This window comes from Odontesthes bonariensis, chromosome 8, assembly GCF_027942865.1.
Source record: "Odontesthes bonariensis isolate fOdoBon6 chromosome 8, fOdoBon6.hap1, whole genome shotgun sequence".
NCBI classification, from domain to species: domain Eukaryota; kingdom Metazoa; phylum Chordata; class Actinopteri; order Atheriniformes; family Atherinopsidae; genus Odontesthes; species Odontesthes bonariensis.
In genome coordinates this window covers 6,523,800-6,536,700 of record NC_134513.1, presented here as the reverse complement: position 1 = coordinate 6,536,700, position 12,901 = coordinate 6,523,800, and the positions used below count along the sequence as shown (strand labels likewise).

At 39.6% G+C, this 12,901-nt stretch overlaps 1 protein-coding gene across 3 annotated transcripts in view; it reads right to left on the bottom strand.

Annotated features, from left to right (window-relative positions):
- The window catches only part of grm8a (glutamate receptor, metabotropic 8a), a 250,435-nt gene that overhangs the window by 129,951 nt on the left and 107,583 nt on the right, over window positions 1-12,901 (bottom strand). For all 3 annotated transcript variants that reach the window (XM_075471477.1, XM_075471475.1, XM_075471476.1), the window contains exon 3: window positions 9,846-10,062. In XM_075471477.1, the coding sequence (XP_075327592.1) occupies window positions 9,846-10,062 (217 nt within the window). The remainder of the gene's footprint in view (window positions 1-9,845; window positions 10,063-12,901) is intronic.

Genomic DNA, 12,901 nt, shown 5'->3' with positions numbered 1-12,901 from the left:
GTCAGGAAAATCACCAGAGCTAAAATGGACACTTTACATGTAACTGAGGCCCAGTTTAAAATACAGCAGTGCACTGAAGCACATTTCACCCTGGTCACAACATGCTGTATTAAAGTATTCAGTCTGTGATAAAAGATGATGTACTCTAAAACTTGTCAATAATAAATGGGCCTAAAAAAAGACAGATTATGTTTCAATCTACAAAGTCATGAAACCTGCTTTTAATATGCTCCACTGCAGCCCAATGTTTTGTAATAACTCTTTGTATTCCTAAACAATAAGGTTGAAAAAGGATCACAGGCAACCCCAGAGTTTAATGGCAATCAGCAGGCATTTTCTACTGCATCTTTTATTGAAGAGGCTAAGTGGAAAATGCAAAAAATGGCTTCTTTTTTCTTTTTTTTAAAGGATATGATGAAATTCTCAGAGCTGCTCTGGTAATAATTACCTTGATGACCACTGGCAATACTGATGCCATCCACAGAGGGCTGTTAACATCTAATAGGTATTGACGTTTATCACCCAGGTATAAGACTGGCAGCATACGGAAGACATCCGCCAGATTAGATTAGCATCTGGAGCCTGTAAAGATGATCATGTGCTACTTAAGATTTTTCATTCTTCCAATAGAATCCCACAAGCTGACAATGCAAAGAAGACACATGCCAAGAAGTTTAATTCTAAATAACAGTAAGTTAACTCATTCTGAACAAATGTTCACACATACATACAGTGTAAACAGACAGTTTAAACAAGTCTACAAACAGCTGAGAGTTTGGGCCCTTCAGATAATAAAGACGGTTCACCTTGAGATTAAAGCCATGGTTGGTGTAATTAGTTACAAATGGATGGGTTGATGTCTGGCATCCCTGTGTGTGTGACTGTGAGCATGTTGATGAATAGTACAAGTCTTAAGCTGTAAGGGGAGCATAATCAAGGACAAGAAACAGAGAGCTAATTCAACCCGAGAGACATCCGCTGTCAATTGAGAGTTAGACTGCGTGTGCTTCCTCTTGAGCATTTGTGTTGTTGTTGGGGTGTGTGTGCCTCAGAGAAAGCTCTTACATTTCACACAATTCGTAGAATATAATTCTCTATGTTTCAGCTCCATAAATGTATCATCACATTATGGACAAAGCACATCGTTATGTATAATGATCCAACTAATTTGTTAAGATAATTACAGTGCTGTGCAAAAGTTGTGGTCCACTTCTCATTTCTTTATATTTTGCTTCAAAGGAGCCAGGCTTTCTTGTAATCTTTTGAGGTGATCATGAGCACTAGTTATTCAGGCTTTCTGAAAGTGTTTCAAAGGTTTTGTTACAGTCCTTGTACGTGACCTTTTTATATCCTGTGAGGCTGGGGGTAGATGCAAGATGAACGCTTCTCAGTACAGCGAACAACAGAACATTCCCACGCAAAGCTGGCTTCATAGGTTGGACGTGAGCAGGCAGGGTTCAGAGGTTGAGGCTTAGCAGAGGAAGCGGAGTGAACTTAAGAAGTGACACAAGTTTACACTGAAAATCAAGTGAGATAGACCAAAGGAGCCCAAAACAAAGGGGTTTTTCAGTGTTTTTGGGTGGATAGTCACCCATTATTTCAGACAGATATTTCAGATATATGCTCTCATAAAAAGTTACTTCTGCAAAATATTTCCCCATTAAAATGTATTTAATTCAAATTAGTTAAAATTCTTTGGCATTTTCTGTAGATGCAACAAAAGTATGAAACGCATAAACTATTATTTTGCAGCAAGGTGATTCCCAAAGAGCTGCTGGCTGAAGGCATAGCACATTTCTACATGGAGTGCAGTGCATCTTTTGCAATTTGAAACTCGACAGGGAGAAAAAGTGGGAGACAATGAAAGAAATAAAAAAATAAAAATAAAAAAATCAGAAAACTATTTACAGCAGATCAACAGCATCTCAAAGTGACATTCTTCATAGGAAAAAAAAAAATCCACAAAGACCTGACAAAGGACCTGAGAGATGCATCTGGACCTTCAAGTTAATCCATTTACTGTTCACTGAAGCTTCGTGAGAAACGGTCTCCACGAAAGGGTGGCTGTCAAGAAGCCGTTCTTAAGGAAGGGAAACAGGGAGAAAAAGCTGAGCTGTGCCAAATGACACAAGAAGTGGACTAAAAATCAGTGACAACAGGTCTTATGGAGGGATGAATCCTCCCCAGAGCCTGGAACTCATTATCAAAGCAGTGCGGGATCATCTTGACAATGAACGGAACAAAAGGCAGCCGACATCCAAAGAAGAGCTTTGGGATGTCGTTCAAGAAGCCCGGAGAACTATTCCTGAAGTCTCCTTAAAGAAACGACAGAAAGCTTGTCTAAGAGGTTTCGGGCTGTTTTGGCCTTACACACCATATTCCTAGTTACGCTTGCACATATTGGCATAAATTTTAAAAAAAGACATTGCTGCATTTATTTCAGGTTATCCTGGTAATATATAGGGAAATGACCTTTTCACAGCACTTTTCATTGCAGGAATGGTGCAAGAATGGTGCAGCAATGTGCAGCAAAGTAGCTAATTCATTCAAGTATCCCCATACCAAAAACTAATAAGTAATTTTCTAACACAAGTGTAATCTAAAACAACCACATTGTTAATAAATAGAGATATGTATAGTATGCATCAAAGTGCTTTTCAAATAATGTGCGAATCCAAATCAATGAATAAAACATAAGCTAACAGCAAGACTCTGGCAAGGACCGCCCCCATTGTGCAGAGCAAAAGTGATCTGAAAGGGAACCAAAGAGACAAAGCTAAGCAAAAAGGCAGAAGATTAGTGTAGAGCCAGAGAACTAATTAAATGAATCAGGAGATAAAAGTTTAATTATTTTCTCTCTTCTGCTCATTTCCTTCCTGTCTTCAGTAGTGCCTTCCAAGCTTCTGAAAGGTGGCCAGTTTCAGAGGGAGGCGACTGTCCCGAGCTGATGAATTCACCACACACCTTTCTCAGATTCCTTCACCTCCAGGTTCCTATACACAGTTACTAATACAACGATTTTACCCACAGTCTGTCCCTCTCATCTCATGCATACACATATTCAGTGAGGTTGAATGTATATGAGGTTGGTTTTAATTCCAACAATACCGCTGGGAGGTAAGGGCGGATACCAGAAGGAGAAAGGGCTGTGACTTGATTTAAAAGATGTCTTCTGTAAGACTTCATTAAATATATTACTACCTCCTCTTTTATAGTACACAAACCCATGTGTTCCAAACTCACAGCTTGATATAGGAGGCTGCAGTCTATAGCCCTATTCGGACGGGACTAGTTCAATGGGGGGACGTATGGTAATGTTGGTTAACCAGACGACGCCAGGGAGAAGAAATGACCAATTCGGACGGGACAAGAAATCCCTGTAATATTCATCTAATATGGGAGGAGTTGTTGGTTACGTACAACCGTCACATCCTGGATGCTATGCACGTCTTCATTTCACTTCCGTAAACCCCATCTGTGAACAGACATGGCGCCGAACAGGTCGAAGCAAGCCAAAGTCCGAAATTGGATGCGTGCTTGCAAGCAGCGCTTCATCCAGAAGCTCCATGTTTGCAAACAGACACACCTAATTGTTTCTGTCTTTAAAAGGATGTGACGACATATTCCGTACTTATTACCGAAGGTCGCATTCGCACGGGATTAGTATTACCTATGGTAGATACTCCGGACTGTTTCACAGGAGGTAGAATTCTTGGCAAAGTTTACCGACATACTCCGCTATCTTTACTGACATGGCGCGTTCGGACGGGACTAGATTTCCCGGTTATTGTTACTTTACCCCAGGTCCCCCCATTAAACTTGTCCCATCCGAATAGGGCTTTAGGCTACGGTTACACGGAAACGAAACAAGGGTTTTTTTGAAAACGGGTACGAAAATTATTGTGACCAAACAGGAAAGCTGGCAACGCTGAAAACGATGCAGTACACACGCCACACCTCTATGTGCGCTGTAAGCCACCCCCACCGGTTACACCAGAACAATAGAAGAAGCAATGCGTGTACGCCCCTACTTCTACCAGCGCGAAGCTCACGTTGTTCCTTCAACAACGCTGTTGTAGTTAGCAGTGTCTGCAGCAGTGCTACTATCAATGTTGTGGGGTCCATGATGATCGCTGTCTGTCCTTGTTGTGTTGTCTTCTTCTTACGGATTTTGAATGGAAGCCGCTTTTTGTTCTGGTCACTGACGTATGTGTATACGTCACTGGCGTTGGCCATGTGGCTGTGACTCAGATGTAAACAAATCCGTTTTGGCTGTAACAATGGAAACGAAACGACGCCGTTCTCAGATCTTCCCACTCTGGAACCAGTTTTCCAAAATTATCGTTTTGGGGTAGTGGGAACGCCGGCTCCATGTGGCTGCGACAGCCAAACGATAAGCAAAAGTATCGTTTACAGTGAAAAACATTTCCGTGTAGCCGTAGCCTAAGTGCCATATGCTGTGTTTAGCAAAGTGAGGATCAACAGTAGGGTGGTACAGTAAAAAAGGCAGACTGTTCTTCAGCTGGAAAGCTTGTGATGGGGCTTCCACTACCTGAGCACTGAAATGACAAACTGCCAGAATGACACTGAAGAGCAGCTGGTTCTGTCTTTTGGCCTCACTGTGAAAAAAAATGTAAACATTTTTCTTTGTAGAATCATTATTTCCTGTAATGTAGATGTGAATTTGGGCATATTCTAGCATGGCAAAAGGTTAATTTCCTTCCACAGTTTACCCTGAAAACACACTCGAAAACTGACCTTTGCATTATATGTTGATTAAGCTATTATCAGAGGGTTACATTGATTAATCGGGTATAGACCTTTTTTTGCCAGCAGTTTGTGAACAGTTACTAATGATGAATAAATATGTTTGGAACATGCTCACTGAGCTGTGTCTGTGACTAGTTCTGCCTGAATGAAAATCCATAGCTGCGGGTTAAAACACACAGGCTGCATATGCTGTAAAAATCACGGTGAATATATTTCAGGATGTAGGCATGGCTGAGCACATTTTTTTACATTACGCATGGGGTGATTGAACATCTGAAGCCAACCCACTCAAAAAAGACACATCATTAGTGAAACCACATTACTTCTCAGGATATAGACAAAAGTAGGTTGACATAAATCAGCCAAGAGCTCTGTCAAGTGGCATCTTACTCCTATACCCACACAGTTATAGTTGAATGTATATCTAGATTTCACTTTCCAGCTGCCTTTGTCTGTCAAATGCCAACAAATATGTAAAACAGAATGTTGAAATATTTCCATGTGAATCCCTTTCAAATTATTATTTTTCATCTTTTTGTTTTAAAAACATGATGCAGTGGCTGATGACAACATCTATTTATCACACTGCTGTAAAGAATTCTGCAGTCAGATGTCAATTTATCTTCACTGCCAATATTCAATGCTAATAATAGCATAAGAGTGATGATCTTGTACCACTGCAACACTGGAGAAGTTGATGTGTTAAACAATAACACCCAGGCTTTGCATTCATTCATTACTGTAATCTGAAATACAAAACTATTTCCAGCTCTGCCTAAAGCATTTTTTTCTTAAACCAAAGATTTTGCTGACTGGTGTGTGGGCTTGGCTGAAAAATTAGTAGTGCAGAATTCCTCACCAACTCTGGCACAGCATTGCAGCTGTGCAGCAGCAAGTAAAAGTAGGACATATTCGGTCTCCAAGACTAAATTAGAGAGGAAAATATTTAACTTTTTTTAATGTGTTCATTAAAAAAAAGAAAACAGAAAAGCATGACGAGGCACCATTAAACAAGCTCCATCATTAGAACAAGCACCGGACTTGACACGCTCAGCAACCCCTGACTTATGCTAATGAGACTCCAGCACCTATTCAAAAACTTTCTGGTGATTAACATGCATGTACACACTCTCTCTCACACACACACGCTGTCAAGAAACACCAGCAAATGATTACACACCAATTAATATGGCCGTTTAGTACCAGTAATCAGATTGCCACGCAATTATTACACCGTAATCACAAAATAATCACCTAGAAATTCCCGTGGCTCTTTGTGTGGGTGTTCATCATCCATTCAAGTGTGTATACGTCGACAAGCATCTGGGCATTTTTGGAAAACCAGGTAGTAAAATGCATCTATATTAAGAACAATTCTGTCTCTCACCATTCATTGTCTCACAATCTGAAGTTTGATGCACGACTTTGGTACACAAATATATCCACTGATACTCTGATCTCTCCCTCCTGTCACTTTCCTCTCCTGCCCCCCCGTCCTCATCACTTTGTCACCTTTGCCAGTCCTTCATCTTCTTGGTTCGGTTTGCATCTTCACAGCTGCAGAGTAAACAAACGACTGCTACCACAGCAAGAAGCCCATCACCCATACACAGAACAAAACAAAATATGCTATGCTGACCTCCAGAACACAAATACACACAATGCTGAGGACTGCTTTACTCTCTGTAGTGGCTCACACACTCTGACACACACACACACACACGCACACACACACACACACACACACACACACACACACACACACACACACACAGTGATCTGACAGCACAGAAAATATCTATGTGCTGACTGTCACACCGTAGTGCCTCGGGTTAGCCGGCTGAAGACACACAGACAGAGATGGACAGATAGACCGCAGTAGGGATAAACAAACACACAAAGCTGTCATCTATGCAACAGCACACAAATAATGCAGAAATGAAGCAAAAGTGGGAAAGGCTGGAGCAAAAGAGTGATCAAAATAGATCAAAAGAGCATTTCCTCAAATGGATTCTCTCCTCGTCTCGAGCTCCGTTAGTCTGTAAATATTTGTCGGCATCTAACATAATGCAATTTCAATAAACATCTGTGACAAACAAAAACAGACAGCATTTTGATCTGTCAACATCACTTGGAGGATTTCATAAACCGATTTGAGAGGGTATGCACACAACTTCATGCACTCAAAAGCACAGAGATCGAGCTTTTAGGACTTACATAAAAAAATACAAGTGACAAGTTCCATCTCTTGGTGTTTTCTTCCTTTTTATATCTCTGTCACTCGTTCCCCCTAGTTTAATTCACCTAATTTAATTTCAAGTATGAAATTTATTCAAATTTAAACTCATTTTAACCAAATTGTTTTGAGAACTTAGACACTTAGAACTTAGGAAATCCATCAGGGCTGCTGGCAAACAACAGTAAGAATCCCAAGCTTTTAACTCTGGAGGTACATTTCAACCTAAAGCACCCTACTCTAAAGGCTCTTAGGTTTTTTTCGAGGAACTCAAACATTACTTCAGTCTTCAGTTTCTGGGGTTTTAGACCAAGTCAGTTTAAGTGTGAAAAGATGCTCCTTGTTGCAGTGTCGGTTCTGTCACATCGGTAACACAGCAGATTACACAGCAGTGTAATTAGAAAGCTTGATTCGGCTGCTCAAGATCTGACAACATTAAATATTGCTACAGAATGTGAATGTTTTTATTTGTGCCTTAGATTTAACATTTTATTCCTGGGATTCACTCCTCTCTTACCAATCGGAGCTCTCTCCATCCAGCATGTTACAGGAGTTGTGGGTGTTATCTCTGTCTTGGAACATAACCTCTGAGAAATGAATATTGTATTGATAATATTTACTGCTCTACACCACCACAACTCATAGTGTGCCTGAGTTTTTTCAGCTGATTGAAGCAAACAAAATGTTTGGCTTTGAACATTGTGTTCACAAACAGCAACAATTGTTCACGCCATACAACTTGCTGTTCAGATTTTAAACACGAGTCACAAATGTTGGGTGCCCCAACTCAAAGGTTCCAGGTAACTTCAACAGTACTTCTTACCAACTAGGCCTAATCCTGGGGTTGAAATATTTCCCTCTAAACTTTCGGCTCTAAACTTTGTTGTGGTGCTTCATTGTGCTGCTCACTTTTATATTCAGGATTCAATTATGGCTCCAACATGTGCAGCTGAATTTAAGGTGTTGACATGCTGAAAAACATGGCTTGTTTGTCAAAGTTTCTGTGTTTACAAGTTGTAGCTTTCTGACAAGCAGAAGAACTGCGCATCTACCCTTACTTACGGCTTCTACAAACCTCCAGGATTTCTGACTGTATTCTAAAGGAGGCACACTGTGCTCATCCAAAGCCTCCCTCTCTGGAACCTACTTTTCGCTGATTAGTTTACTTGTGGAAGCTTCCAAACGGGAAGCACCAAAGGTTTGCAGGTAATTATCTTTCTGCAGGTACGGAGGTTCAGACAGCAGATTGATCTGTAAAATAACGGTAGACAGCACAAACACCTGCAGAAACACGAATCACAGCAGGACATCTCCATCTGGTAAATATCATATTCACCATCTGTTTATTGTGTCAAATGATAGTGGATGTATTTCAATTACAAGCTATACACTGAATTTTCCAAAACATGCCTCTGATAAGTGTTAGTGTGGGAAAAATGTCCTGAAATGACAAGTATTACAGAAAATATCTGCTTTTAGCAAATATCCAAGTTAGGGCAGCTGATAAAATGTTCTGCTGTTTGTTATCTCTGCACCTTTGGAGCTGGCTATCAAACAGATACTTAGCCATCTGTTTGATATTCATGACTACAAAAAGACAGTTTGACAGACTTTTAGCTTGTGCAAGAAGCAGAAGTCCATATAAAGAAACCTGGGATGAACCAACATCAGCTTGTCACAAACACAGAAAAGAAAAAACGAGAGAGAATATCAAGAGTGGATATTACATAAACATCTGACGATCTATAATCATGGAAAGATGTTTCCTTAAACACGTCTTTTCATGTGCATAATGCTTGACTGAATGGACCTTAAAATTGGTAAGGTGATTATTGTACTCTCACCTAGTCACAAAGTGAGAAAAAAAGCAAAAACAGATGGATCTTTTTATAACTGCAACACAGTACTCTGATCAATTTGTGTGATGTTTAGAGATTCCCACCCCTATTAATAAAGCAGTTGGCAGTGAAAGCATCAATCTGAGCCACTTCAGTTTTACTTCTACTGCATCTTACGTCGTAAGTGGTTACAACTTGTCATAAATGAGAACATATTCGAAGTCTAATATTTCAAATAAACATTAAATGCTACTTTTATAAAAAAATAAAGAGGAAAAAAGAGAAAACATTAGAGAAGAGGCAATGGTATTCATGACTGTAAGCCTTTTTAATTAGACTATGTGCCCTGCTGTGTTCAGATGGCCACAGGGAATTAATGAGCTGAAAAAGAGGAGCTTCTCAGACAGTATAAACCAGCTGTGGAAAACAGGTACTATCAGAACCACTGATGATAATTAGAAGATGAATGAGCATAATTCACTCATCATTGTTATATTTTGTTTAAGTAACTAAAGTGTCAGCATATAAGTATTGCACCAGCGACAGATGCCTTAAGTTCTCATAACTGTCAAGCACAATACACATGGCAGCAAAGACTTACAAGAGGCTACACCTTTGTTAAACTGGAAAGGAAAGATAATGCTGCACTTGGCCATTGCAAGCTTACTTGTTTGACTGCAATCTACTGTACAGCCTGACATTTATACAGACTCAACTTTCTCTGTAGTTTCCTGACGGTTTTAGACAACAGGTTTTCAGCTTCATCCTTGCTCTAGTTCTCCTAAAATTACAGCAACTGAACATCATAATCCAAAGTGCACTTCTCATGTCACATTCCAGTTATTACTGAAACAGCTGATATGAAGTGGCAAAACCTCACAAGCATATAAAATGGTAAAGTCACTGCATGTTTTCCAAGCTGATTGTGATAACTTTAGCTGGGAGAGCAAAGATATAGAAAAAAAAAAACACCAGTGATCAGCAGGAAAGGCACATCTTACCAGTTTCTCTGGATATCTGGATGAAAGCCTCCACACCACTCTCGCCATAGTTGCCCTCTGAGGCCAGCGTGGATACATAGTTCCACTCCATGGCTGTGACGATGTCCATCATGGCCTGAGCCTGGTAGGAGTCCGGTGGCACCACACGGGAAAAGAAGTCATAGCGACTGTTGTCACTCAGTTCAGGGGCAGTGGAGGCGTAGCTGATCTGGGGTATCTGCAAAAGTGAAGTGGGGACAAAAAAGGCACTGATGAAAGGAAAAAAGAGGGAGGAAGCAGTGCTAAAATGTAGCTTGTTGATTAGTTCTTTATCAAAGTGTTGGTACAGTTGTGAAATATTCTTCCTTCTGTCACATTAAAGTATAAAAGTTAGGACTATGCTTTATAAATTCAAGGATCATCACAATTAGTTTCTACACTAACCTAAAAAGTAAGGTGTTAAAGATAAAAGTGAAAAGTTGAATCCTACTATGAGAAGTTCCCAATTCATTTAACATCTTTATGCAAAGTTCTACTGGGAACCATATCTAGAAAAGAGGTTTAACTCCTACTCCCTGCAGTCTCACTGTGGAGAGAATATATATATATATATATATATATATATATATATATATATATATATATATATATATAGTTCCACTCCATAGATAGATATATATATATATATATATAGATATGTATATAGATATATATAGATATATATATATAGATATATAGAGGACTGTTACTAAAGAAGCAAGAACAGTGAATGAAAATGAAACAGGAAAATGAAAACGAAATTATTTAAAGAGGTGACAAAAAAGCAAACTGGTCATGTCTTTATTTCAAACATTGTTGTCAGAAGTGACAGATTAAGGCTAGAGAGATGATCTGACACACAGCAAGACAGACAGGAAAGACAGCAGGGACTAGACAGCAGGACAGATTGACAAAAAAAACAACAAAATATAGATAAGAGGGTGACAGAATGACAGAACACACACACACTGCAGACAAGTAACGTAGCAGGCCGAAGGTGCTCATTGGCTGACAGGTAGATTGATTTTACCCCCGACAGAGAGGGACAGCAAGGGGGGACCCCGCACTCGCCAACATTCATTAACACACACATTGATATTGGACACGTCTCATTGGCATTCCTCTAAAGTAAGACTTCACTGCCAGTCTCAGCCAAAACACCAGACATATCAGCCGTCTTCTACAACCATGCACACTCGTGTATAAATGCATCTCCAATTTCTGAACAGGAAAACCAGTTGGTACAGTGGGAAGAGTTGAGGTAGACAATGTCTGTGTCTGTGTGTGACTGAAAAGTTTCTAAAGCCCATCACTCACTGTCTTTATTCCAGTTAGGCTTCATCTTAAATCTCCATCACCCTGCATCTACACTTGTCCTCTGCCATTTTAAAAGGTTAGTCATTCATTTTGTATGATTTCTGACAGTTCTAAAAGCTTTTTCAAAGCAGTTTTAAATGTGTTGGACTATCAAGAGTGCAGCAATAATGGGGATTGAGGCATTAGCTGACCATCACTGATATACTTCATTTCAAATAGTTTAAGTGCAATGTAAAATAATAAATGCTCCAGGTAGTTTATTTAAACAAGACAGTAGAAACTCAAACCCATTTTGGTGTAATGCATCAATGACTGACATTTTCAAATTCAATAGGGACAAAATGAGATTGACTGTTTGTGAATCTATATTTAAGAGATTAATATTTAAGTACAGTAATATTCTGTTTTAAACCAGAACATTTACCGGAGTTAGTTACAGTGAATGTCAGGGGTTCACTGACTCTTTGTGAAGGTCAGGGCTGTTTATATTCAGGCACACACGTCAATCATTTTGTGACCTTTGCTGACAGAAACCAAGGCATAGTCCACATTTATTTGTCAGACAAGTTGTAGAAATTGTACGCTGGAAGAAATTATACACCTTTCTAAGATGTGTCTGTCAGGTGTGGAAGTTAAAAAAAAAAAAAAAAAGTAAAAACATTGAGACCCTGATGATGCATGGAGTGGACTTGGAGTAAACAACAATGAACACATTCTCCTCAGTCAATATTGCCATGACAGTAATGCCAATTATAAGGACACTGTATTAAAAACACATTCACCTGGGACAGAATTACTGAGAGCTACCTCTAGCTACAATACATATATTCAACATTACAAATGCTGATCAATAGAAAGTGCTTCAAAACAAAGAGAGAAATCAGGTGGATCCAGACTGACTTGCCACTTAACTCGTAATGCTGACCGGTTTGAACTTAGAGAAGGGCACACTGTATTATCTCCATGACAATCCACGAGAAAAGCTTAAATCTTATTCTAAGCAGTTAGATATCTACTTTGAAAAAAAACAAAAAAACATTTTGTGGTTGTGGTTTTCTGTTAAAAAATAAACCTTTTTTGTCTTCTTGTTCTCAGGAGTTCGTGTGAAAGAATTTTGAATACCGTTATTAATCAGCCCTGCCAGGAGAACACAGTCAGACTTTCATAAAACCCAGGATGTGTATGTATAATTCATGGGAAATAGAGATAAACAAATCAAAGCTGGGACAGCAGATAGTAACAACTTGTGTGCATGTGGCTCTGCAGTGTATGTGTCTTTGTACGTGTGCGTCAATAACTATGCGTGTGTCTGTGCCATTACACTTGTTCTTTATGCGAATATCCATTTCAAAGAGAAATGAATGCACTGCTGCAGAAATACGAGATATTTGTCTGTTTACAACAGGGATGGGGAAGAAACCCAGTGACCAGGACAAACCTGATACTTTGATCTTTTGTTATTTCACTCAGATGGGAAACACACAAACAGACACAAACACACTTCTGAACACACTGCACCGTCATCTTCTTGTAATATTTCCCAAGTCATTAGTGAGCAGCAGGAAGGAGGAAAAAAAACAGGATGAGAGGGAGAGTCCTACAGATTCAGTTTCTGCAGCAGGCACAGACCCAGTACTGTCTGCCACTTCCACACCTGTGTTTTCTAAAAAGGAACATCTCTACAGGAATATATACATTCCCACGTCTACTGATCCAACAGA